The 27666-nt window shown below is 58.3% G+C and overlaps 1 protein-coding gene across 2 annotated transcripts in view; it reads left to right on the top strand.

The window, feature by feature from the left end:
* The window catches only part of IFFO2 (intermediate filament family orphan 2), a 47160-nt gene that overhangs the window by 11113 nt on the left and 8381 nt on the right, over nt 1-27666 (top strand). The window contains exons 2-5 of one of the 2 annotated variants that reach the window (XM_046025992.1): nt 21210-21270; nt 22503-22598; nt 23844-23984; nt 25212-25351. In XM_046025992.1, coding sequence (XP_045881948.1) covers nt 21210-21270; nt 22503-22598; nt 23844-23984; nt 25212-25351 — 438 coding nt within the window. The remainder of the gene's footprint in view (nt 1-21209; nt 21271-22502; nt 22599-23843; nt 23985-25211; nt 25352-27666) is intronic. The other variant, XM_046026000.1, reaches the window with a different exon arrangement.

The raw sequence follows: 27666 nt of genomic DNA on the forward strand, positions 1-27666 counted from the left end.
CAGAAGGCCATGCTGGGCGGCGATGGGGGAGACTGACGGGAATAGCTTTGGGGAAAACTGGTTGCAAAGTCAGACCACAGCCCTGAAGCTCTGGGTGGGACCCTGCGGTGCTTGAAACCCAGGGATTGTGAAAGGTGCCTGAGCCAGCTTTGGGCCAGTCAAGGAAGCCTTCCTGGAGGAGATGTCACCTGAGTTGGGTTTTGGAGGTCTAGCAAGAGTGGAAGAGAAGGGAGGGGGGCTCCAGGTAGAGAGAACAGCTTGTGTGAAGGCCCGGAAGTGAGGTTGCCATGCCAGTGCGCAGTGCAGACCCTGCTGCTCAGGCGGGACCTCGCCTGCCCGCCCATTCTTCTTCCCCTTCTTGTCTTCCCTTCCTCCTCCTGCCCTTCCTGGTGCTCTTTGTTCCATTTTGCTGCCTCTCATCCTCTCTCCTCTCCCCCTTTCCCTTCTTTCTTGCTTTGGCCTTCATTTGCAATGGCTGATTCTCACCTCCCCATCCCCTGTGTGAGACAGGGGTGGGCTGTGAGGGGCGTCCTGCTCCTGTCCCTGGGCCACCCGATGCCAGGCCTCTGTGGGGGGCTCTTTGTCTGCTGCTGGGGCTTTGTGAGCCTCTGTGTGCGCGGGCGCGTGTCTGGGAGCCTCGGTCTGCACCCTGTAGACTTGGAGTCCTTGGGGTCAGGACCTTGCCTTCGGCCACCCCAGTCCCTTTGTACTACCCCTCGTATATCATAGTGGGGGGCAGGAGGGGCTCTCTGCTGAAAGGGATAGCTGTTGCATCTTGGAGGTCAACACTGGTCACGGGTGACCTCAGCCTCCAGCTCCCAGCCCCCATCAAAATGAGCCTGGGATTAGACACAGGGAGAGGCATGGGAGCTGGGGGGCTAGGCTGCTCACGGTGCCTCCCAGGCCTGCCCGCCCTGCCTGTCCCAGCTCCCTCAGACCTGTGACTTCATCTTACCCCCCCAGTGGGCCCAGATGGTGTGAGCCATTCTCCGAGGTCAGTCTGTCCGTCTGTCCCCCTGTTTCCAGGCTGATGAGTAGATGGGCCTTTGTCTTTGGAAAAAGACCTGAGAGTCCATCCCTCAGTGTTTTATAGTTTCTCTCCACCCCCATGCATGTACCTGTGACCACTTTCAGATGAGAAAACTGAGGCCCAGAGAAGGAGAGCGGCTCTCTTGAGGTCACACAGCAGAGTCGGGTTTCCTTTGAAACCCTGAGCTAAGGGATCCTTCCCGGGTCTGATAGTCATTTGAGGAGGGGTTTTGAAAACTTTTGGAGGCTGAGGCTCTCCGGGTGAAGAAGCCTCAGAGCCTGTGAGGTGGCGTCCATGGAGGCTGAGCCCCGCCTCCGAGCCAGCATGCAGGTCCCGGGGAGGTGTGTGGAGGAGACATCTGAGGGCTGGCCTCCTTAGAACAGAAGGCACTTCCCTGGCCTCATCCCAGCGGTCTTGGGGAGTTGACTGACTGCCTGACCTCCCTTGTCTGCCACCGTGTGCTCCTGTATCATTTCTCTGTGCCTCAATTTCCTCTTGTGTAAATGTGATGATGAGACCCTCCCCCCAGGGCTATCGATAAGCCTTGCCCCAGGAGGGTCGTTCCCATCCTCTTTCCTCTGGGGTGGGCCCTGGAGTGGGAAGGTGGGAGAACTTTGCCTTCCGAGCTGGAGCTGTGTGAACCGGAAAGCCGGGTCCCACAGCCCAATGGAGATCTGCACTCTGGGGATGTGGTCAATAAGTAGTACTTTTTGTGTTTGCGCTGATCTGTGCGGAGAGTCTTAATAATTCTGTTGTGACTGGTTTTACACTTGTCTTCAAAGAAAACACCGACACTCAAACCATCACGGCTTATCCAAGCTGGGGAAACTGAGGCCCTAGTTCAGCCTGGATTGAGCCAGGATTCGCTGGTGGCAAGTTCAGGGGACCCCCAACTCCTAGGCTGTTCCTTTCTGTGCCTTAAGGCATAATAAGTCCACAGGCTATCACTTGGGTGGGAGCTCTGACTCTGAGCTGAGACCACCCTGAGCCTCAGGTCTCTCATCTGTAAAATGGGGATGATATCCTGAACTCACAAGTCGTAGTTCAGGTTCAGTGAAATAGTGCATGCCAGGTTCTGGCCCCCTGGCTGTTATTGCTCTGTCCTTTCTGCCCCAGACCCCATAAGTAAGAACTGCCTACTCCCTCCCCCTTCTGGCTACAGCCTGGCCCTTTGTGTTCAGGGCACTTCCTTTCCCCAGCAAAGCTGACCAGCAAGGAGGAGGTCACATCCCCTCTCTTCCCCAGCAGATTGTCAGCACAGGGTCACTGGTAGGGCAGGACCTAGCATTCAAAGCCGCCCAGCAGAGTGTGTTGCCTGGAGCCTGTGGCTTCCAGGGGCCTTGTTGGATGGGAGAGTGTGTCCCTGTTCCTGCCACCCAGAGGAGGGGCCCTCTCTGTCCCAGACTCCTTGTGTGGATGTGGCGGCAGCCTCAGGAGGTCACATCCCTGGCCTGAGGTCTCACCATGAAGCAAGGGCAGAGCTGGGATTTGAACCTGAGTCTGGTAGGTTCCTCCGGACTACTTCCTGCCACACTCACAGGCTCAGTCTTTCAGGCTGGGCAATGGGCTGTGTGTTCCCCACCCGGGCCCCTGGGCTGAGTTGGAGGAGCTGGAAGACAGGGACTCGAGGCCTCCCTGGCCTCTCAGTAGTGGGGGAGGGGGACAGCCGTTCTTGCTTCTGGAACTCTGTAATGCCACGGAAGGATGGCTTCTGGGTTCTGATCCAGCCCACAGATGGCTGTGGGGCTGTGGGGCCTTGTGGGTGAAGCCTGCACTCTCAGGCCTTGGCAGAGAGGTGACGTCGAAGGCCGTGTTAGCATTGTTGTTCCAGGGGTGACGTCAGGGCCACTGGTATAGAGTTTCGTCTGAGACAAAGGCTGCTTTGTAGCTTCTGCCTGGTTTGAGCCCAGGCACGTCACCCCCCAAGGTGGGAAAGGAGACAGAAGGGATTGCAGGGCCCAGACAGAGAAGTGCTGGGAGGCGTGCTTCATCCTCGGCGCCTCCAAGAACGAAGCCGGGATCTTGTTATCCCAGAGTGCTCCTTGCATGGTTTCCCAAGAGCATCTCTTGTGCCCAATGCGGTTCAAAACTTCACAGACGTGTTCTCTTGAGATCACAGCCCTCTTGAAGGGTGGCTGTGGTTGTGCCCGTTGTACAGATGAGGGCGCAGAGTCTCGGCAGCTGGAGTGGCCTGCTGCTTGTAATAGCTAGAAAGCGGCAGAGCAGGCATGGGAACTTGGGCCTCTCTTGGGCTTCGAGGATCACCCCTGGGGTCCAACGATGTTGCATCTTGTTTCAAACCCAGCTCTGGGAGTGCACTGCAGAGAGCCGAGATGCCCTGGGGGGTGGCTGGAGCAGATGAGTCTCATGGCTTTGGGGGTCTAGAGCTTCTGTCCTCAGGACGCAGAGCTGGGCCACTGTACTCGGAGTGTGTGTTGCGAATTCAAGTACGCGCGTGTACGTGTAAGACAGAGAAGGGGATTGGTGGCCAGAGGATGGGTTGTTGTGGGAAAACGATCCAAGGACGTCTTGTGGGCAAGTGTAAGGAATCATCCTAGAGGGCGCCTAGGACCTTCTGCTCTTCCTGTTTTGGGAATTACCCCACTCGGTCATCCATCCATCTACCCATCCATCCATCTGTTTGTGGGGCCCCCGTGCTCAGGCCCTGTGCTTGGACCCCCGCCATGACGCTGCATGGACCAGGAAGGCAGACTCTCGTTCCTGCCCAGTATGCCAAATGACTATGAAGTCAGAGCTGCAGGAGTCCTAACAGATGTTTCGTTTCTCCCCCAGCACACATTTCAGAGACAGGCAGTGACTTGCCCAAGGTTGCACAGCAACTTGGTGGCAGAGGTAGGTCTCACGGCCAGGCCTGTGGCCCCCCCGGCCCCGTGTTCTCACCTCCCTGCCGGGCTGAGGTTCCACTCCCGGCCAGCAGCTCTCTTGCCCAGCCCTGCCTCCTTGCCTATTTTGATGTGTTCTTGGGCTATGCTGGAGTCCCTTGCAGCCTGTGTCCTGAAAGATACCCAAAGATGGATCAGTGTGCTGGTCGCCAGCTGGAGCCGAGCGTGGCTGTGCTGCGCCCCGAGATGATAGCCTGTCTGGAACACCAGATTGGCTGAGTCCCCGAGTACAGAGCCTCTGACGCCCTGCTTTACTTCTCCGTGCGGACACCAGCTTGCAGTCCCCAGACATCTCCAGAAGGCACCTGTTCCTCCCTCGCCTTGAGGTTGGGACCTTTGCAAATCCTGCCTAGAGATCTTACTGCTTGGGGAGGGCGTTCCAGAGTCTTCCCCTGGACGTGCCTTGTGGCTCTCTCCATTGGAAAATGCTTCCTGGTCTCTGGCCATAATCCCATTTGTGGCATCCCCTTGTTTGGCCTTTCATGGAGTAGGGGAATGGGTGGGCATCCACTGCCTGGGGAAGACAGCACCACTCCCCTCTGAGCCCCTAAGCTTACCCTCTTCCCTCCTAAAATCCCTCCGACTCATGCACACTTCTTAGAGCACGCTCTTGGGGTAGGGACGACCTGGTCCCTTTGAGATCCCATCAGTTCCCAGGAGGGTGGCACATGCCTTCTCCCGGAGTCATGGAACACTTGGAGCTGGAAGTGGCCCTTTCCTGATGAGGAAACTGAGGCCCAGAGAGGCTGAGCAACAACTAGGGCCATTCAGCCGGCCTGGTGGGTATCCTCTTTGCCAAGGCAGTCCTGATTCTGGGGTTTGGGCTGGGGAGTGGCTTTCATGGTCCCGTAAAGGTGGCTGGTGGCCTTCTGGCCTGGCAGTCCCTGCCCCACTTGGGTGTCCTGGAAGCAGAGCGGCTGGTTCCGCACAACTCCCTTTGGCTCCCTGGCCAGGAAATCAGTGCCCTCCCCTGCTTGCCCTTTGGGTTGGCACATTCCTGGCGGTCCGGGACTGCCTTCGGGGCCCCGAGGCGGCTCCTCCTCCACTCCCACCTGTCCGTAGCTCCCTGTCACCCCACTGCCTCCCTGACTCCCTTTTGGCCCCAGGGAGTTGCTCAGCTCCAGGGGGGCAGGGCGGGAGGCCCGGGTGTACAACAGTGACTAAGTTGCCAAGGGGACACTGACTCCTATGGCTGGGACAAGAATGGGTTAAGCAGCTCTGCCTGCTGGGGCTGGACACCCAGCTGGTGTCCTGGCCCCTCAGGCCGACCAGGCCATCTGGCTTGACAGACGCCACACGGTGTTCCATCTGTCCCCAGGCAAAGTCACCCGGAGGAAGCCGCCTGCTGCCTTTGTGGGCTTGCAGGGGTGGGCATGCACGTGGCTGTCTGTCCCTAGGAAGCCAGGCCTGCTGGGAAAGGGCCCACCTCTGGGCAGGCTGCCCCAGGGGCGGCTGGCCCACGGGTTTCCCAGAGGCAAGAGGAGGGAGAGCCCGAGCTCCCCGGGCGGTCAGGGCTTCCTTGTTCAGCTAGGTCCAGAGAGGTGCTGGGCCAGGTCCAGGGTCACACAGCGTGTCAGTGCAGGTGGAGAGACAGGACTCTCACCCAGGCCCTCTCGCTGCTCTACCCCATGGCTCCAGCTCCCAAGCTGATTCATCCAGTAAATACCAGTTGAGTACCTACTATCTGCTGGGCACTTAGAGTGTCTGGATACCGGACAGCGCCCCCATCCCAGGGTGGGGATGGGGAGCCCAGAGGATGAATTGTCTGTAGGGAAGGACAGCACGTCCCAGCCAAGCCTCAGACCCTGGGCCTGGAACCACCCTCCCAGCTGCTGGGAGTAGGGCCCACTCACTAAGATGACGATTAGTGTTCACCGTCTTGTACCATTCCCACAAGCCAGGAGGAAGGAACTGTTGCTGGCCCCATTTCACAGATGAGGAAACTGAGGCTCAGGTAAAGCCCCCTTTACTAGGTCGCCAGCTTAGAAGTGGCTGAATCTGTCTGTCTGATGTCCAGGAGTTTTGAGATAAGGGGCAGGGGAACTGTGTGAAGGGCTTCGTCCCCTCCCCCAGCCTGCTCCTTCTTGTCCCTCTGTCTTGAACCATCTCCTTTTTGGCTTCTTGCTCAGTCTGGGCCAGGGGTTATGTGGCTGGGAGGGAGGGGCCAAGTCCAGGGAGCAGAGAGGCCCCAGTTGGCTTTGAGCTGAGAAGAGAAGCGGGGCTGGTTCCCTGGCAGGACTGGGGCTGGTGACCCTCTGCTTCCTCCTTGGCGGGGCACCTGGCAGGATCTGAGCAATGCTCGGGGGACCCCTTTTACCCCCTTTGGAGGATCTGTGGTCTCTAAAGGACTTCCTGTCCATCGACGGGCTCTGGAGGCTGAGCCAGGCCTGTGGGAACTTCCGGGGCCACATGGCAGGGCCAAGCTGGGCCCGGCCTGGCAGGTCAACATGGAAGCCTCAGCACTTTGCCCTTGGGGTTTGGAGGTGATGCAACTCCAGGTCCATTCTGACCCCTGGGAGACTGAGATACATATTTTCTGACCTTCTCCCTCCTGTTATGAGGCCAGCTGGCACAGAGGAAGGAGCCAGGCTTTGGGATGGGAGAGACTGTGTTGTCCCCCAGCATTTGCCACACCGTCAGGTCAGCAGAAGCAGGTGAGCCTGGTGTCATGAGCTTGGGTGCTGGAGCCAGACTGCCTGGGTTCAAACTCTGTGACTTTGCACAAGTCGCTTCCCCTCCCTGGGCCTTGGTTTCCTTATCTGTAAAACGGGCAGAGGAATAAGCACCCACATCTTAAGCCCGTCGCGAGGACTGAAGGAGTTCCTAGTGCAGTCGTGAACTACCCCTTCACGATGTGGGCTGTTTTGATTATGTGGCCTTGGACAACCCACCTCTTCTCTGTGAGCCTCAGTTTCCCTATCAGCAGACACTAGAGGCTCTAGTAAGTTCTCTGCCAGAGGCTTTACTGTCATGGGGGTTCTCTGGGTGTCTGCTCCATTTCTTTCCTCTTTATCCTTGGGGGAGCTGACCTCTCTGTCCTCTGAGAGGGGTGCCCTTGCCCCCTGCGTGGGCAAGAGAGACACTGTGTGCGTGTATGTGTGTGTGTGTGTGTGTGTGTGTGTGTGTGTGTGTGTGCATGCATGTGTGGTGTCCCAGTGTCCTCCCCACTGGCTGGGCCCGCATGATGACAGGAGGCTGGTATTAAGCAATGAGTCTGTCCCCTCGAGCTGTGTTTAGTCACTAATCCCTCTCTAGGTGCAGACAGGGCAGACTAATCACCTGTCCGGCCATGCTTGCAGTAGCCTCCCTTGCTACTTGTTACAATTAGGATGCTGTACGCACAGGCGGTGTCTGTCCCAGTGCATCCTGAGTTTCACAAGCCCTGCGTGTAATTAGCTTCCTGGGTCGGTGTCACTCTTCTCTCCATCCTCCCGGGCGACTGCTCAGGAATGTCTTCCTCCCCTTACTGCCGCGAGGCGGGAAGCCTCCGGGGTCTGGGTTCCGGTTCCTGCTCTGCTGCTGCGGGGATGTGTGACCTTGGGCTTGTCATTTCGCCCCCTGAACTTCAGACTTCCCATGGACTGATGGCTAGACTTCACAGCGTCCCCTTCTGACATCCTGGGGCCCCACGTCTGGAGGGTTTTGTTGTTGTTGTTGTTTTTGTCTTTTGCACACACGCTTGTCTGTCCTCCTATAACCCAGATGGTGGTCGTTCTCCCCCGTTTCCTGGATGAAGAGACCAAGGCCTGGTGAGGGGACTTGCTCAAGGCCTCAGAGGCTTGGTTTAAATCCAAGGTGGGGTGCGTGCCAGCTCCTGTCTGGTGGACTCCCCTTGGCTTCAGCCCCTTATTTGTGCAGGTCGCAGATGTTAAGGATGACTTGTTCTCTGAGGCCGCGGGCCCAGGGCTGCTCGGGGCGCACAAGCGCTCCCAGTGAGTGATGTGGCTTTGATGGGGCGATTACAAGGAGCGGCAGACCCACAGTGCCTTGCGCTTACCTGCGGGGCGGCACAGTCACTTGGAATAAACAACGGGAGACCCACAGTGCACATTAGGGTTCCAAAATAGCATCGGGAGTTGCTGTTTTTCCTCCAAGCTGTAAACAGAGCTCTGGGTGGGGCTGCCCCCAGCCTCCTGGGCTCAGAGCCCCTGGGTGTCCTGCTTTTCTGCCTGGGTGCCCAGAACCCCTGCTGGCTTCAGGACTCTAGCAACAGCTGGAGCCCCAGCATCAGAGAGCTGTTCCGAGTGCCTGATGCTGGGGAGGGATGTGGGCGGTTGCAGGGGGGGCATCTCTGGGGACTCGGCCAGGCCTGAGCAGAAAGGCAAGGTCCTGGGGCTGGAGAGCTGTGAGCTCACCTTCCTGTCATCTGCCTCACAGGAGGTAGGCCCAGGTGACCAGGTGGGAGAAGAGCGTCATTGGAGGAGAGGAGCAGAGCTGGCCGGGACTACGGAAGTTGGGGAAACTGAGGCTGATGGGGGAGAGGCAGGCAGGGAGGTCATGCCCAAGGCCACACAGTGAATCAGTGCTGCGCTCACTCCAGATTGGGGGTCCCAAGAAAGGCCCTGGAGTTGACCTTCAATGCACCCTTTATCCAGAAAACATTTTTTGGTGCCTGTGGTTCCAGGCTCTGTGCTGGGCTCTACAGTTGCTTCTGGGAGCCAGAGACTGGCCTGATCTTGTGAGAGTCAAATAGGGAGACTACTTGAGTAGCAAGAGACTGGGGCTTTTGGAGTATAGAAGTAGGGTACTTGACCTTGACCAGAGTCAAGGAAGGCTTCCTGGAGGAGGAGGTATATAAGCTAGGTCCTGACATTGGTATAAGATGACGAGGAGAGAGATGACAAAGGGGGCATGTAGAACAGAGCCTTCCAGGCAGCGTGTATAGCATGTGCAAAGGCGTTGCTAGTGTGAGGCGGCTTGGCACACTGGGGGCACACTGGGGTGCCGTGGGGGTTGCTGTTTTATCTTGCCCCATGCTGGCCTAAGGCCGCTTGCTCCAGGGCTCATCACACACTGGGTGGAAAACCTCTACCCTTTTGGAAGAGAGAGTCTGGGTCCATTTCTCAGGTGAACCTGATTGCCCAATGTGTTGCTCCTGGGGCTTGCAGAATGCCACCCCAGTGAGGGTTAGGGAGGGCAGTGTTTATGGGGGGGTCTCCCCCCACCAGCCTTTTGATTAATTGGGAAACTGAGGCATAAAACTGTACTGCTGTAGGGACTAGGACGGGGACCCAGGGACCCTCCTCTTCCTTGGCTCCCCAAGCAGCTGTCCAGGCTCCAGCAATCGCCAAACCCCGCATGAGTTCAGCCTTGTCACACAGGGCACTTTAGAGGGGCACACATGCCTTTTCTCAGTCCCCCCTTGACCCAGCCACTCACTCCACCCAGATAACTGGACAGATATACAGATACATGTACACCAAGATGTTCTTCGCGACGTTGCTCAGATTGTTAGGACTTGGGAATGACAGTGCAGGACCCGTTAGATCAGTGGGGTCACGTCCACCTGCCATGTGACCCACCCAGAAGGATGCTTGGTGTATATTAAGTGGAAAAACCATGCTTGAATGCCACGTCAGTCTGATCCTGGTTTCACTTGTGAAAGATAAGCTTTCATAAGAAGGCACCAGGAAGGACATGCCACCTATGTGAAGGTGATTCTCTCGGGGAAGGGGGACTGGGTGGGGTTTTAATTGTTTTGTTTCACTTATCTGATTTCTTTCTATTTCTGGTGTAATCGTTGTGAAATACACATGCAACCTAAAGCAAACAGGGAGAGAGAGCAGGTGTTCTTGTGTTTTTAAAGTTTAAATGCCTTTGATTTTTTGACCAATGGACACATTGCATCACTGAAAATGGAAAAGACACAGAAGAGGAAATTCTCATACATGCTCCAGCATGGGTGAATCCCGTGGAACTTATGCTAAGTGCATTAAGCCAATCACAAAAGGACCAATACTGGATGGTTCTACTTCTGCGAGGTCCCTAGGAGTAGTCCATTTCGTAGAGACAGAAAGTAGAAAGCTGGGTGCCCGGGGGTGTGGGGAGTTAGTGTTTAACTGGTGCAGAGTTTCCAGAGGTGGACAGTCAGTACACTGAATGCCACCGAACTGAGCACTTACAAATGGTTATGGTGGCCAATTTTATATTTGCATTTTACCATGACTTAGAAAAAAACAATACAGCAGGGGACAGAGTGATCAGTCTCCTTTCCAGTCCTATCCCCCAGCCACGTGGTTCCCTCTGTCTCCACTGTGGGGGTAGATTCCTGGGTTTGATGGGCAGGGGCAGGTCCCCTCCACTGGTGGTCAGAGCAAAGATGCCGCCTGGCCCTGACAACCCAGGAGGCACGGTCCCTTCTGTCCCCGTTTCCGGGTCACGAGGCAGCTGGTACGCAGACCTTCCTGCCCTGGGGGCCGAGGGATTGAGGACCTGAGGGTAAGGGAGCCAGTGATGCCAGCTAGAGAGAGCTCTGGAGCTGGCCTCTCTACTTCAGTGGGAGGGGATACCCTGAATTCACTTCTTTGTGTCCCCCACCCCCCCAACGCCAGCACTTGGCTCCCTGAGCAGGCACTTGGGAAATGTTTGTTGAAACTGTCGTGGGGGAAGGAAGATGGTCTACAAGCCAACAGCCAGACACAGCTGGGTAGCAGTGGACGCTGTGAGGCTGTTGGGCTCTGGCACCCTGAGACACCCAACATTCATCCCGTGAGGCATCCTGGTACTGGCCAGGTCTTCTGTTGCTGCTGGGATGTGGCACTGGGTTGGACGCCAGAGCGATGACAAGTCCTCCTGTGTCTTTGGTCGATGGCTGTGTGTGTTACCAGGCATTGATAGCAGGGGTTCAGTTGGACCTCCATGTAGCCTATCTGGTGCCCCAGGACCGTGGCCACTTCACTTAGTGGACTGCCACCCGCCCCTTCTCTGTGGCGGGAAGACCCCATCCCTTGGCTAATCATAGCTTCCATCAGTTGTGTGTTTACTGGGACCTGGGCTCTGTACTAAGTGCTTAATGACTCGATACAGCAGCACACACCTGCCCTTCCCAGCATCCCAGGCTGGTGAAGCAAAGCGTCTGGGGACCTGATGACAAACTGCAACCCCCTCCTCCCCCCACTGTTTCCGTAGAGCCCCAGAGTTATGGGAAACAGACCATTTTACAGATGAAGAGACTGAGACCCAGGGAGAGCTCAGAGCTGGCTTGAGGCAGCAGGACAGGACAGGGAAGCAACGCCTGCATCTCTCACCTCTTTCCCAGACTGGAGCAGCCACGAGGAGGGTCCTTCATGATCCCCATGTCACAATGTTCAAATAAGGTGGCTCAGGGGCAAGAAATTGTTTGCCTGGAAGCCTGTGGCTGGTCATTTTGGGATTTGAATCCGTTTCGATCTGACTCCAAAGCCGGCGACTCTTTTGCTGGTCATGTGCCAGTGGTCGGGGTGGGTAGGTGGTGGGGCTGCCCGCAGATTAGACTTGGCCGCTGGCAGTGGAATGCTCAGGCCTTTCTCCACCTGGGTTCTGGGATTTTGGAAGTGAGTAAACAGGCAAAGCAGGTGCCCCAGGTAAGCAGCTCCTTTCCAAGTCAGTGACCGAGACCCCACGAGTCCACGTCTGTGCATCAGACCCTGGGTGGTAACCTGGGGTGTGCTGGAGGGCATGGTGGGGAGAGGGGTTCATGGAGCTGGACCCCTGAGAGGCTGCTCAGCCTGGAAAGTCAGATGGGCTGGGCTTGACCTGGAGCCAGGCATTGCCCTTGGACCTCTGTTTGCTCCTCGGTGAAGTGGGCACGCAAACACTTAGCTCACGGAGCTCAGGTGGGAGAACAGTGACTAGACCAGCACCTAATAAGCATTTTCCAGTCAGTGTAAGTCTTCCCCTTCTCCTAGCAGAGTAAGTGTGATGGGAGAGGCAAGGAAGTAGCCGTTTACAGCTCCCTGGATGCCATGAGGAAGGCATGTACCAGGACTGGAACCCCCTGATGGACATAGTGACTCACCCCGGGGAAGTCAGGAAGGGCTCCCTGGAGGAGGTGATGAAGGTGTAGCGAGCCTGGAAGAGGTTAGAAAGAGTGGCCTACGATTTGGCATGCAGATTCCTCCTCGCCAAGAGATGGCTTTTGAGTCACTTTCCTTCTTGGAAGTGGTCTGGTTTTTATGGGGGGCACAGTAGAGCCCCCTCAGGTGTGGTTTTCAGACAGCAGCGATGGAAGGAGGGTGCTCTCCGGCGCGCAGCTCAGCTGCCTGGTCTCTGTAGGTGTTTCAGTACATGCCACAAAAGTGGGAGTGGCGCTAGGAATCTGGGCGAATATGGACGCTGGGTAACTGGAACATGTGACTCGTAGAGACGGCCGGAACCTCAGATTGGCATTGGGTGGGCAACCGGGGGCTTCTCTGAGCCCACGAGTATGCCTTGTGCCTGCCAGCGTGGTGTTGTGAGACTAGCTGGTCTCAGGCTGGTGAGATGTCTCCTGCCTTGGTCTCTCTTGCCATCAGGTGGCCTTTGTTGGGACAGACAAAGGGCTGGTCACATGCCCATTCATTCTTGGGGAGGGTCTGGGGCATGGAGGGCAGAGGCAGGACACTGACTGGGTCTCTTGCTGGCAGTGGACTTGGCAGTACCAGCATCTGGCTCCTTTCCCTCTGCCACCGCTACCCCCGGCTGCCCCCGGTCGCCCAGCCAGGTGATGGTGGCCTCTAGCTCATCATCATCACCAAAGTCATGATTATTATGGTGGCACAGTGGCTCCAGAGTCAGCCAGTTCTGGGTTCCGGCGTAGCACCTGTGGTGCAGTCCAGGACCACTCTGTTAGTCTCTGGAACTCCCTGACCGTCTGTCATTGGGAGGTCAGGAGGACAAGGACAAGGACACCGAGTGCATGCTCATGGGACAGTGTGTGCCAGGCACTGTTCTAGGTTCTTGTCATACATGAGTCCACTGAACAGTTGCAAAAAGCTCTACGAGACCATCCCTACCTGGGTGGTCTTGCCAATGCCCAGAGAGGGCTGGTCGCTTGTCCCAGGATGTGCGGCTGGGGTTTGATCCCGGACCTTCCCAGCCCCTGCCCTTCTCTCTGCTATGTATGTTGGTGTACATTGGTTTGAGCTCAAAGACTGATACCCCAGCTGGCTTGAGATTTCCTGGTTTATCAGATTGCTTTGTTGGTTTATCAGATCAGCATGGCGTTTTTGCTGGGGGACCACAGAAAATGTTTCCTGGCCTGGCCGATTGGGCCCTTCAAATTTATCCAGCTGGATACCATTGCTTTAAGAATGGGAAAGTGATGCTTGAGGAGGGAAGGGACTCGCCCAAGGTCACTCACAAGTTAGGGACAGAGACAGGATCAGATTCAGGGCTTCCTGCTCAACGCTGGCTGCTGTGTTGCCTGAGGCCATGTGGGCCTGGGGAATGGGGTCCAGTCAAGGACTTGCCAGCCTTTTCCTCCCAGCTGTCTCAAGGCCTGGTGGCTCCCAGGGAGAGCCCCGGAAGTCAGCCAGCTGCCCCGCACAGGGTGCCCCTGGCCACTGGGAACAGGGAGGGAGAGTGTAGTGTGGACAAGTCCATGCAGCTCGCCTCCCAGTCCACGGAAAGGGCCTGCTTTCACTGCCTTGCTGGCAGAACTATGGGCAGCTGAGCTACAGGGTTCCAGATCCCCAGAGTCGGGTGGGGTGGGGAAGTGCCCCTGCTCCTATGGCCTGGGTCGTGCCTCCCTGTGTTTCCCTCCCCCAGGCAGGCACGGGCAGGGTGACAACAGTTGTAAGAATGGCCATCGTCCATCAAGCATGCCTCTGTCCCTTCCCTTGAGCTTACTGAGTCTGCCCATGTACTCCACAAGGTGGGACCGCCACCCCCCATTCATAGATGGGGCACCTGAGGCTCCTAGGTAGTGGTTAGTGGCCACCCAGGAATCACAGAGTAGCTGATGCCTTCCGCAATTTGCCTACCCTTCTTAGTGGGGTCCGCAGAGACTCCTGTCATCCTTGATTCTGGAAGGCCCAGGCCGCTCGTGACAAGCCCTGTCCGCTGGGCTCCCTGGACGGGACTGCCCTTCCAGGTTGAAAGCTGCCCTGTGCGTGCACGTGTACACGAGTGCGCACGTGTGTGCGTGTGTGTGCACATGCTGGGCAGGGGTGCACACGCGGCATGGTCGCTGCTCCATGGCCCACCAGCAGCTCCGGGCCATTACTGCCCGCCCGTAATGGAATCGGCTGCCCTGGGTAAGTGTGCACATTAATTTAATACCTCCTCCGTGGAGACAATCAGTTGGCATTTAATTTGTGTTTCCTTCCGAGTGGCGGAGTACAGCTGGGCAGACAGGACGCTGATGGGCACATGTGTACATGGTCCCTTCCCTGGGGCCCGGGGCTGAGCACAGGCAGGGGGAGGGCAGTGAGCCTCAGGGTGGCCATGCCAGGAGGTACCTGTGAGCACCGGGTTCGGGGAAGGGGGGGGGCTCTCTGCTCACAGCAGGGAGCACCCAGCCCTCCTTCTGCTGTAAGGAGCCACAGGAGAGGAAGAAGTCAGGATGGAGAGGGGAATTTGAGCTGTTAGTGGCCTGGGGGGAGGGCTGTCTTCCCAGCCCCGCCCACCCCCACTGCCTTTCCTGCTCATCTGTGTTTCTTTTCTGCCACAAGTGGGAATTGTTTGTGATATGAGACAAGGGGGTGCTGGGGCATGGGAAGCTGACTCAGTGTGACATTGAAGCTCTCCAGGGGGACTCAGCGGAAGCTAAGAGGGTGGGGGGCTCCGGATCTTCATCTGTAAGTTGGGCTCCATTGATGGGCCCATTCTGATCTCCTGCCGGTGGGCTTTGGGGAGGCTGGATTTGAAGAAAGGGCCCCCTGGTCTTCCTATGGGCTTGTCCCCCATGCTGGTCTGGAACCCGGCTCGGCAATGCGGCCAGGGGTGGGACACGGTCCATCTGAGTGGGTGTTACACGGAAGCAAGGGGGAGCCCAGGGAGACAGGTGGGCAGGATGGCCCTGGCATGCCCCTGGCTGTCACGGCAGCCTGCACCCAGCTGTGCTGCAAGGGGTGAGCTCCCCGTCCTTCTGGGTGGAAATTGTTCTCTGCCATCGGCCCTCCACCGGAGGCCAGACTCCTGCTTGGCCCAGAACGAAGTTTTCCACTGCGGGCTCTAACCTAGCCTCACCTGAGTGAGTCAGCCAGGGTGTGCCTGCCACTTACCTTCCCTGGAAAGGTGTGGACCATTCCTGGGCCACCCTCCCTGCTCTCTGAGGGCTGGGCGCTGGAGCCAGCTGTGGTGTTCCATCGTTCACACTGAGCTGCCAAACATTTAGTGGGCTCTCCGCGGGGGGGCGGGCCCGGGAGTTCTCGCCCCGACTGCCCACCTTATGTAGTCCTCACGACCACCCTGCGAAGGGGTGGAGTGCTTCCCATGTCAGAGATAAGGAAACTGAGGCCCAGAGAGGGTGATCGTTTTGCCCGAGGTCACACCGCTGGGACGTGGAGGGGGGAAGGATTCAAACTGGGTCCTTTGCTGCCTAGGCAGCTCCAGGACTTTCTCCCCAGCAGCCCCCTGGGCTGTCCCTGAAGCCTTCATTGTTTTTCTGGGGCTGTACCCACTTTCCTCTGGAGCTGGGGCCCCAGACCTCCTTTCTCTGATGGCACAGGAAGTGAAAAATCTGTGAGTCAGTCCCTCTGCCAGTGACTTCAGCCTGGCTTTCCGCCCCCCGCCCCAGCAGGCCAGGCTTTGTCAGCCCCTTTCCTGAGGCTCTGTGTGTCATCGGGAGCTGATGGTGGGGGGAGACCCTGGCTGGGGGATGGGAGGTGGGGGTGGGGAGGCTGCTGGTGAAACTTCACCCCACCCCCGCCAGCGGCCTGCCAGACTTCTTGTCCATCCTGTGGTTGGTGCTGGCTCCTCTGGAATGCGGGGAGACCACATCTGGGTGGGGCGGGTGCCGCTACCCTTGTCCCTGCCCCTGGCCTCACACGTGTTCTCCTTCTGCTAAGGTAGGTGCCGAGGTCCCAGACCTCAGCCTCCGAGGCACTTTGTAGGGTCATTTCCTCTCCTGGCCCTCTTTGTCCTGACATCTTTGCCTCTGCTCTTCAGCCTAGGGCGGTGAGAAGTGGGGGAGGGAAGCTTTCCCCTTCTCCCTGCCCCCTTCCTGCCCTCGTGGCCCCTCCCCCTGGCCTTCCTCTCCCTGGAGTGGACAGAGCTGAGCGGAAGCCCAGTGCTGGGAACTCAGCTCCTGGGAGCCCCTAATCGGTGTGGTGTAGGCAGAGAATGTTCCAGACAGAAGTGAGCAGGAGGGCTGAGGAGTGATTGTGGTTCGGATTCATTCATTCATTCATTCATTCATTCATTCAACAAATCCATACAACGGTTAGGCTCCTTACCAAGCGCCGGCTGGTTTTAGGAGCAGGAGTACGGCAGTGGGCGCAGCACTGGTAATATAGCCAGTTCTCGGCCCTGGCAGAAGGGCCAGACCCCCAGCCTTAGGCCCAACTCCTCTGAGGACTTGTATGATGGCGTCCCCCCTCTGACCCTCTTCGCCACTAGAACAGGCCTCTCCTCCTGTTTCCTTCGTGCCCTGTCTGGCCAGGGTATAGGGGCCTAAAACTTCTGAGATGGGAGCTGGAGGGCTTCTCTGTGCTGCTGCACACACGTCCAAGTTCCCGATTCATGGACTCCCAGGTCTGAACCCCTGCTTGCCCTCTGCCCTGGCGCAGAGAGCCTCTCCAGGGCGGCCCCTGCACGCTACTTCGTCCGGCCGCCGAGCAGTGGGTTGTGCTGGGCCGTACTCTGGGAGTTCCGGGGGTGCCATGCATCAGCCCCTTCCTTGCTGGGGTCTTGATTTCCTGTTCACTCCAAGGCAGTGGGAAGCTTTGAGCACAGGCCAGTGGAGGGATTGGGGCAACGAGCTGCAGCGGGGCAGGAGCCTAGGCTGGGGCCGGAAGATGGGCCCTGAGGTCCTGTCCAGCCAGAGCTGAGGCCCGGTCGCCTGACCTTCAGACAGTGTGGGAACTGGATGGGTTCTTCTCGAGTGGCCCTGGTGTGTGCTGGGGCCACATTCTGTCCCAAGCGCAGGTGGAGAGACCCAGGCTCTGAGAGATGGAGGCAGGTCCTCGGAGAGGCTGAGCCTGTGTTCATTCTCACATCCCTCCTTCTCCCTCCTTGTGAGCTATGGCCCAGTCTCAGTGAATGGAGGGCACAAAACCATCTACTCCCTGTGTGACCCTGGGCCTCAGTTGCCCTAACTGTACCCTAACTGGGTGAACTCTGGCCCATCCCGGCCTTCACTTTTGGAGATTCTCTGAGTTAAAGGGTGACATAGACATGACCCCACCTTCCTAGCTGTGTGATCTGGGGTAATGGTCTTGGCCTTCAGCTTCTTCATGAGTAACATGGAGTAACACGGAGATAATAATGGGGCCTAGAGGTGACCGTGAGTTTTGTGTAAGTGAGCTTTGCCTGTGACGCCCCTAGGAAGGCTGCCTGGCAGGGGTGCGTGCTTGGTTCATGTTAACTGCGCGGTTTGCGTTCTCGTCCTCCTCCTCCTCCACGGTCGTCTGCCTGCCGGCTGCAGACGCTGCCGCGCGTGGCTGTGGACAGAGAGCCCTCGGAGGACTGGCCTTGCAGACCGCTGTCCGAGGGTGTCCGCAGGGTGGGAAGGGAGAGGCTGCGGGGGGGGGCGAGAGCAAGTCCCCGTGGTGTGGCACGCCGGGGTGGGGCCCTGAGCACTTTCTGGAGGTGGAGAAGATGGAGGGCAGTCTGTCCCTGTCCCCCACGTCGCGGCTGGCTCTTTGGGTGAGAGCCATGCGGGATGAGGTCCCATGGCCATGTGGCCCGGGATGTGGGAAGTTGGAAGTTTCATGAGCCAGTGGGTCGGGGTGGGCAGGGGTGGCTCTGAGTGATTCAGGCCACCTCAGCCCTGGCTGGAGTTATCTCCATGCTCTGGGCCTTCATTTTCCCACCTGTAAAACGGGGCGGTAGGGTTCCCCATACCCTCACAGCCGACAGTGTGAGCGCCTATGCTCCGCAGGGGCTGGGTGGGAGAGCCGCAAAGGACACGATGTCGACCCAGCCCTGGCCCGCAGTGGGTGTGTCCCCTTCTCCGTGGCAGTGGCTGCTCCCTGGCCTCTGTGCTGCCCATCTTCGCTCGTGTGGGCGCCTCTGCCCCAAACACCCGTCCTTACTGAAACCGCATTCCTGCGGGCAGACCCAGGGCGGAGGAGGGGACCGTCCCTGGGACAGGTGTTGAAATCGAAGCGGCCGCAGCTTGGTTGACCAGTTTTCAGTTAAGCCGCCTGCTCCCTCCAGGGCTGGGCTCCAGCGAGCGTGGGGCGTCTGGGGTCCCTGAGGCAGTCTGTCCCTTCTCTCCTTCCACCGCAGTCAGCCGGAGCAGCTGAAGGGCACCGCTGTTCTGCATCATCAACGCCGGTGCGGGCAGAGCCAGCTTTCTCCACCGCGGGCAGGAGGCGCGGCAGTGTGGGCCGCGGACTGGGCCCGCCAGCCAGCTGCCGCGGGCATGCGGGGTTCTGTCCCAGGTCTTCTGGGAGCAGGCCCGCCGGCTGCCCACCCAGCCCGGCTTTGGAAATACAAAGGCCCGTGAAATCACTGGTGCAAAGCTCATCTGTCAGAGGGGCAGCTTAGAAACACCAGTGAGATGTGGGGCATGTGTCAGGGGCAGCTCATCAGGAATGATGACCTTCCGAACCCGGACCCGACCCCCAGGGATTGCTGTGCCCAGACAGCCCGAGACTCGCTGCTGCCTGAAGCACGGGCAGCGCGTGGGTCCCATCCCTGCTTGCTAGCTGTGTGACCCGAGGCCAGTTGCCTCGCCTCTCTGAACCTCAGCTCTGGCACCCGCAGGATGGAGTTGGGGAAAATTCTCTACCCAAGCGGGTTAATAATACTTCTCATGAGAGCCAATGTGTGTGAGGCACTGAGCTCGGGGTGCAGGGCATGGGGCGCAGACCGGTCTGGCCCATCTGGTGGGGTGCTCCTGCTGCTGTCTGGAGATCCCAAGGGCTGGTTTATGTTTTCTCTCGGGGTTGACTCGGGGCAAGTCGCTTTCCTTCTCTGGTCCTCTTGTTCCCTGTCTGTACCAAGGGTCTGTGGAGCCCAAGGCACCTCATTAGAAGCCTGCTCGAAGGACAAGTGAGAGATGCCGGGCTGCACCTCCAGGAGCCTGTCTGGGGAGCAGGTGTGCAGGGGTGAGAGGCCCCTGGGTGCCCCCACCTTTGCCCCTTGCCGCCCCCTTCTCTGTGGCTCCTGCTCTTTGCCGAAGGCAAAGCTCGGCGGCTTGGAGCTGAGTCCCCTGCCCCCCTCAGAGCAGCAGGGCCCGGAGAGATGATTCAGCTCGGACCCGTGTTCTGGGCCTTGGCCTCCCTTGACAGAAGGCCCGGGAGCCCCGTGCTGCCGGGCAGGTGGAGGGCGGCCTGTGACCTTCTCCCCACCTGGGACCCCTCTCTCCCATGGTGGGCCTGGGACGTGCCTGGTAACCTCGGGCAAATTGCCTGTACGCTCTGGATCTCAGTTTCCCTGTTTGCACAGCGGGGGTGCTCCGTGAGATGGTCTCACCTGGGTTCCACCCTCACATTCTTTCACTGCCCCTCCTCCGCTTCCTCTGTGTCCTGCATCCCTGGCAGGTGTCCCGGCCCCGTGCCTGCCCGGTGTTGGACCCTGGAGCCCATGGCAGGTCTAGGCCTGGCTGCCAGTGCCAGGGGAGCTGTAGAGAGGGAACGGGAAGAAGGGGAGCGTGTGGGGGAGAGGAGGAATTTTCCTCTGTGTGTGCAAACAGTATCCATTTTCTCTTGTTTCTAAAAGCCAGTGACGTAACGCACCCTTTATCCCTTCCTCCCTTCTGGCCTATTTTTAGCTGGCCCCGACAGCATCCTAAAAGGCTTCCAGACTTGCCTGCTTGGAGGCCATGTAGGGAGGTGGCCAGAGGGTGAGGAGAGCGTGGAGCTCATCTGTCTGTCCCAGGATGCAGGGAGGGAAGGAACCTGTCCCAGGCTCCCTCTGGGGAAGGGAGCTGGGTGGGGAGCGCGGGGAGGGCTCTGATGGATCCTGGGTCTCCGGGGAGCTTGGCAGGGTTGCCAGAGCTTCTAGCCTGGGTTCGAGTCCTGGCTCCAGGACTCACCCTGACCTTGGGCCCCTGACCCGTGCCTGGCTTTCTGCATCTGTGACATGGGCTAGCGGTACAGCTGTGCTGGAGGGTTGTCGGGGAGATTGAATGATACCCCGGGGAATAGTTCCTGGTACAAAGTAAGCACTCAGTTAGGGTGAGCTGGTACTGGGATGGTAATTATGATTTTTTTTAAGCCTTATTTATTTGAGAGAGAGAGAGGCGATGGGGGGAAGGGACAGAAGGAGAGAGAGAACCTCAAGCAGACTCCTGGCTGAACACAGAGTCCGATGCGGGCCTTGATCTCATGACCCTGAGACCGTGACCTGAGCCGAAATCAAGACTCAGACACTTAACTGACTGAGCCACCCAACCGCCCCCAGTATTATGATTCTTAATATCCCATTCTACCTCCAGTTCATGTTGGGGGTACCCTGTGAGCCCCTGTGTGCCTCCTGCCCTTTATTCTTTCCTGTCTGGCTTTAACCAGCATGTGCTCGAATGAGACAATACACAGAAAGCCCTGGAACGGGGCCTGGCAGAGGCGCTGACTAAGTGCGAGCTATATTTATTGTTTTTGTTTTAATGTAATAAAACAGACCCAGGTTTGGATTCCAGCCCCATGCGCTAGCCCGCTGAGTGTCTTTGGGTAAGACACGTAACCTCTCTGAGCCTCAGTTTCCTTCTCTGTGAGACAGGGATATTTAGCTGGGTAGGAGATTTCTTTGCTGGTGAGGATTGCTGCCGGACAGAAAGACTTCTGCGGACCGAGATGATCACTGGCACAATAGAAGTTTCTTTCTTGCGGCGCTGGCCACAGTCCGGCTCCTGAGCGCCCACTACCGTACGGGATGATTTAGCAATGGCAGGAGCAATGGCATTTGCAGGGCACTTTATAGTTTGTGTGAAGGGGAGATGGTGGTCCCTCCCGCCTTCATCTCCCCGGGGTGCAGTCTCATGCTGGGAACCTGGCGGTTGTCACCCCTGCCTGAAATTATGTGTTGACCTGGCTGTCCCCTTCCTGTTGACCGGGAGCTCCCTGAGGGCAGGCGGGGAGGGATTCACGGCAGCACCTTGCTTGCCTAGCCTGGAGACAGGCCCATGGTGGCTGCTGGTGTGGTGTCTGAGGGCCGGACTGACACGGGGAGGCCACCGTCTGACCACCTGTCCTTCTTGGCTCTTGCAGGTGGGAGGAGGAGCTCGCCAAACGCATGAACTTGCAGACCATGGTGGACACGCTGCAGGAGGTGAGAGCCCCCAGAGGTCCTGACCACGAGAGGCTTGTGGGAACCGTGTGGCCCAGGGGCACAGTCTCCAAGGGGCGAAGTCGGAGGCCAGTCCCAGCTGAGCCCCTGCACTGTGCTGCCCCTGCTGTCTCAGTCGCTCCTTAATGGAGCCACGAGGCCTCTTCCTTGTCCCCTGCTTCGGACCTAGGAAGGACCTGGCACAGTGTTGTAGAAAAGCTGGGGGACGGGAGTAGGGGAGCCTGGGTCTAAGTCCCAGCACTGACCCCTGCTTGCTGGGTGATGGTCCTGTGACTCTTTCCGACCCTCACCTCCCCACCCAAGTTCAGGACTGGATGGTCTCTTGAGCTGCCCGATCCCAGCTTGTAAGAACTGACTGGGGGCCGAATGCCTTATGCCTTGGAGTGGATGGGCTCCCGGTGCGAATATTCTCTTGTGGTTCTGGCTTGGGAGCTCTGGGTCTGGGCTCTGCTTTACACCCACCTGCTGGGTGCCCTGGGCGGCAAACTTCACCTTCTCGGCCTCTGAATAGCGACCCCATGAGGAGACAAGAAAAGTTCTTTAACACGTTTCTAAACATTGCTTTCCGATATTTAAAGCACGGATCTTCTAAGAGATAGAATCAAGTAATGTCAATACACAGAAAGAAAAGGATGAATGTCTGCCCTCCCTTTGTTTTGTAACAGACGTCTTTCTGTTTACAAACCGGACATGTTCACGGTCAAATATTTGGAAAATTCAGATATGTAGAGAAAAGAATAAAACTCCCTTCCAGTTCTAGCCCCCTGCCCCACCTACCCAGTTGACAGATTGCCGGGTGACCTGTCTTTTCTGTACAAACACACGTGTATTCTACATGTCTGTGTGTGGTTAGGTGGGCACACGTGGCGTTGCCATTTTGGGGATGGGAGATGGTCAAATATCGGCAATTTCATATGGACCCATCTCATTTTAACCTACTGGAATCCCTTATTATATTAACCGGTTCTTTTTTTCCCTTAATATCTGCTGGGGATTTTTCCATAGGATAAATATTCCTTGGAGAAGTGTTTCACGCTGAGTGGTGCCCTGCCGTGAACTGAACTCAGCAGGAAGCCAGGCTGGGGGGAGGTCCTCAGCACCCCTTTGCTGGCACGCAGGTGCCTGGCCTCGTTGGACGGCAGGTGTCCAGCCCCTCCCAGCCCTCAGGGTGCCCGGTCCCCTAAACCACCCTCCCCCATCTCTGTCCTCCCTAGGCGGCACAGGAGGCTGAAGCCATCCAGGAGGAGATGAACGAGAAGATCGAGCGGCTCAAGGCCGAGCTAGTGGTGTTTAAGGGGCTCATGAGTGACGTAAGTGCCACTGGCCGCCGCCCCAGGCATCATGACACCCCCTCCCCCCAACACCCATCATGCAAAATGCTTCATTCACTCCGAGGCTCCAGAGCTCGGCTTCTAGTTAGAGTCCTGGCTGGCTGCGTTTGCCCCGTGAGGATGACGGATGCATCGGAGACCAGCACCCCCCCCCCTCCACTTCCGCTTCCCTTGGTCTGAGTAGAGATGCATTAATCAATCTGCTGCTTAACCCATCCCGCCCTCCCCCGGGCTCCTCTGACGGTCTGGTCTGTGTGTTTGCTCCAACTCGTCCCGGCTCGCCACGCTGAGGGCAGGTGGTGGCCGTGGGCCTCGATGTCTGGGCACCGTGGAGGGCCCAGGGGCAGGTTGAAGGAGGCCCCTGGGTCTGGTCTGTGTCAGCCGCGGGGGCTCCCCCGGCCTGCGGTCTGCAATAGAGCTGCTTTGTAAAGTTGGGGAACCCCAGCATCTGCATCCTTTTGAAGACTGGAACCTCTCTGAGTGACTGTGGGTGCTGGGGGCTGTTGGCAAAGCCTCCTTCCTGCTGGGGACCCGGGTTTCCGGCCACCTTCAAGCAGCGGCAGCACGTAGGGAGGGCCGCCAGAAAGGAGAAGGAGCCCGATGGCGGGTGACTCAGCCTGGTGTGGCTGCTGGTCCTGGGGGCTGTGGAGCTGGGTGTGGCTGGCAGAAGCCTCTGGGTGGGGGTTGCTGCAGGGGAGCCCACCTGGCTTCCCCTCGCCGGGGTCCTGAGGGACCCCCTCCTCTTTGGTGAGGCCCCGCGGTCAGCCATGGGAGGAATCCTGGGGAGAGCGCGTCACCTCGGCACCTTGGTCCCCCCCTCCCCCGTGTGGGGGGACAGGCAGGGCACACGGGGTGGGAGAGAAGGGAAGTCTTTCAAGAGTGGGAGGTGTCTTTCTTTTTCCCTTGCTCTGACAAAGTAAAGACTAGCAGTGTGTCTGTTGAGAGAACGCCTTCCAGCGCTTAGGGAGGCCGGCAAACACGGTCTCACATTGTCCACTCGGAGCCAAAGCCTTTAGCTCCCGTGACCTCTCCACCCCCTCTCCCAACCTGAGCAGTGCTGGCCCTGCCCTCCCCACCCCGGAGAAGCTCCAGGCCCCACCTCGGACTCGGGGCTGTGCACCCCTCTGCCCAGCAGGAGCCCGGGAGCGACGCCCCCGCCCCGTGCCCTCCCCCATGCTCGCTCCAGCCCTCGCTCACGTAACCCCCCTGCTGTCCTCCCTGCAGCCCATGACAGACCTGGACACAAAGATCCAAGAAAAGGCCATGAAGGTGGACATGGACATCTGTCGCCGGATCGATATCACGGCCAAGCTGTGCGATGTTGCACAGCAGCGGAACTCGGAAGACGTGTCCAAGATCTTCCAGGTGAATAGGGTCACCCTGCTCACCGGCCGCCACTCCCCCCGCACCCCCCGTCACTGCCCCCTCCCGGATGCCCGGCCTCCACCCTGCATGGCCAGGCCCTCTTCCCCTCCAGTTTCATCCACTCCCCTGCCCCCAGAGCTAGCGTTGACCCCCGCTCTGGCCTCCCAAGACGACAGAGTCAGGGACGTGGCGACTCGTAGGCTCATCAGGCTCAATGCTTCATCCTGTGGCTGAGGAGGCTGCGATGTGACGGGCTCAGGAAGGGACAGGCCCAGCTGGGGCTGGCACTCAGGTCTCCTGAGCCACTGGGGCTTGGTCCACAGGCCCGAGGGGCTCCGTCGTTGAGGTCGAGAGCCCTGGTTGGGCTGTGGGAGCACCGGGCAGATGAGCCTCAGAATTCCCAAGAGCATCTGGTGGCCTCTGGTTTGCATCCCTCAGGGTGCACCCCCAGCCCTCAAGGAGCAAGGCTGTGTCCCGAGAGAGGGCGGTGGGGCAGTTAGTCCTGGTGGGCTGTCCTCTGGGGAGGGCCCAGGGGCTAGTCCAGTGGCCCGAAGGGCACGTGTCATTCTCCAAAGGCTGCTTCTTGAATTCTGGGTTGTGGTTTGGCTTTTGCTTGAACCCAGGCAGTCCAGCGTGTTGTCGCTTTAAGTGTGTGACTTTGGGTGTAGCGTGAGCGATCTGGGCTCGTCCACCTCCGTGCCTTCTTGCCGCCCCTCTGCTGGGAAGCAGGGGTGACCATTCCAGGCTTTGTTCGGTTTGCTTGTGTCTTGTCTGCTTGGAATGGAGGAAGCTTGGGGACCCTCGGGCTGCCTGCCCATTTTCTTTGCATGTGAGCAGGAGGGCTCTGAAGCGTGGAGCCCTCTGGGCCTCTGTGAGGGGTTCCCTCTCTCCCTGGCTGGCGCTGAGACATCCCTGGGGACTCTGCACCCCGGTCTGGCCCACCCCTCTCCCCAGATCGTGGGGCTGCCGCTCTGGTGGAGGGCCAAACTGAGCCAGCCTGCCCACCGGGGGAGGGTGTCTGTCCTTCCTCCTGCATGTGTCCCGCCTCACGCTTCCTGCTAACGCCACCTGCTTCTTAGAGGAGCTCCGCATCTTTCCCAGCAGTGGTTGCCCCAGCCACGCTCCATCCATCCCTGCGGGATGCCGACTCCCTTCCCAGCCCCCCCCCCCCCCCCCGCGTCCCGGCAGAGCCTCCCACTTACCTCCATCTCTTCCTTCCCCTGTCAGGTGGTCCCCAAAAAGAAAGAGCGGAAGGTGGCTTCGGACGACGATATCTCCGAGCAGGATGGGGAGGTGAACCGGTTCTCAGATGACGAGGTCGGGTCCATGAACATCACAGATGAGATGAAACGCATGTTTAACCAGCTGTGAGTATCTCTGCGGCCCCGGCCCCCCGGGGCTCCACTGCACTCCACCAGCTTGCTGGCGGCAGGGGTGCAAACGGGGGGGGGGGGGTGCGGGGGGCCTGCTCTGACAGTGCTTTGAGTGGCCAGCAGGGGGTTCTGAAAGAGTTCAGCTTTATCCTCAACGTTCATAATTTGGGGACTTTCACATTTTCAGAAGAGGCTCACTGGTAGTGCTGGGTCCTGTCGGCTCGAGCCTTACACTCCCACTGGTTGTCCCCGAGGTGGGATCGCTGGGTTGATCCCCGCACCAGGGCCCACCATGCGGACTGAGGCGGGCTCCTGACATGCACTGAGAGTCCTCAGTCTGTCCAGTCTGTATTCTCCATCCAGACCCACATTTGACGCTAATCCACAAGGTCCCCTGAGATCGGGTGGGGGAGGGAAGAGGAGGGTGCCCCTGCGGGCATTAGGGGACTTGTCTGAGGGCCTGGACTTGGAGGGTTGGGCTGAGACAGGGTCTCTGGGGCCTACAATCATTTCCTCCCGCCCCTCTGACTGCTCTTGCCTGTTCCCTGTCTACAGCCCCTTGCGATTGGGCCCCTGAGCCCTGAGAACTCATACTTTCCCCGCCCTAGGACTCTGGGTTTCCAACAGCAGAGCTACGATTGAGCTCTGGGCTCTAAGGAGCTGTCATAAAACCCCACAGAACCCCTCCCCAGGAGCTCCTGTCTTTTAGGCAGTTGCCTCTGATCTCATACTTGGTTCGGAAGCCAGGTCATGGGTCTCCCTCCTGCTTCCTGCAGAGCCCTGGGGCTGGCTTAGCATTACAGAGTCCAAAGGCCACTCAGCCCAGCCCCTTCATATTCCGATGGGGAAAGTCATGTTCAGAGGGGCGTGCCAGGAATTGGAATAGAGCTGGACCCCTGACCCACAGTGGAGTCCTCTGTCCCCAGCTAGCTGTCTTTGTGCTCAGAAGAGAGTCCTCCTTGGCCCTATCGGCAACCACCCTCCCTGGCCTGGTCTGTTTGCCGCTGAGCGGTGTGGCTAAGGGAGGCAGGAGTCCGACGTGGGCTGGGATGGGTTTGTGTGACACTTCCTGGTACTTGTCATTCCCTGGGAACGGAACTGAGATGACACTGTGTCTTGGGGGCTTGCTGTTAGACTGTGACAAAGAGACTCCCGGACTCCTGATTCTGTCTTCTGACATCCCCTCCAAATGTCATATTCTCATCTTTTGGTGATGACAGGGCCTTTGGAAGGGAACCCTTGGTGGGATCCAGGTTTTCTAAACGTGGTACTGGGCATTGGGCATTCCTGAGCCCGAGGCAGGATTGTCCAGCCCACACACCCAGGCTGGGTTCATTCGGGTGAATTAAAGGGCTTCACTGAAGAAATGGTCCCCATTTGCAGAAAATCCCCAAGGGATAGTTAGGCTGCCTGGGAATGGGGTGGGCTGAAGGACAGTCCCAAGAGCTGGGTCTGGGGCCTCCACCCGCTGTGCTGCTGCTGTACCAAGCAGGTCTGATGCAAAGTTGGGGTGCCTGGGGTTGACCGGCCTGAATTAGGTTCAGTATCCAATTGGATTTATTGGGTTGTGACATGGCCTGGGTTAAAAAAAAATAATAATAATAAAAATATATATTGTATATATCCTCTGATCGCCCCTCCACCCCTGCGGGGCTAGCCAAGGCCATGCTAAGCCCTGGCTCCCCCCCCCCCACCCCCCGCCATCAGGGTGCTGGCCCCACCTCCGGCATCTCCATCGGCTCCTGGCCAGGCTGAGACCCAGGCCAGAGGCTGCCCCCGGCCAGTTCCACTGAAGTCTTTGAATAATGTGCCCCGTGTCAGGGCTGTTTTGTTTTGATCAAAATCTGTTGCTTCAGCTTCAGACCAAGGAGAAGGGGAGGAATTCACTGCCCTCCCTGCACCATGGCCAGCTCCGCAACCCCGCCCTCCCCGTCTTGCAACCCCTTTCTCTGGCCTGTCTTCCTGTCCTTTCTGGCTCCCCATTCCTCAGCTGGGGTTTCCTTCAGATCCCAGACGCTAGAAAGGAAGTGAAGTCAGCGGTTGAGTATGTGTTGCGGAGACGGTGGACCCCAGGGGCTAATCTGGAACGAGTCCAGGCCAGCAGCGCCTTCCTCAGCAGCCTTGGCCCGGCTCTGGTCTCTGGGCTCATGGAGCCACCTACAGGTTCTGGCAGAAACTGCTTTTCGGTGGGGGACCAGCCTCCAGGAGGTGCTCTAGACAGCTTTTATTTTTTAAATTTTATTATTTTATTTTAAAAAGTATTTTACTTATTTATTTGACAGAGAGAGAGATCACAAGCAGGCAAAGGC

This window comes from Meles meles, chromosome 1, assembly GCF_922984935.1.
Source record: "Meles meles chromosome 1, mMelMel3.1 paternal haplotype, whole genome shotgun sequence".
Lineage (NCBI taxonomy): Eukaryota > Metazoa > Chordata > Mammalia > Carnivora > Mustelidae > Meles > Meles meles.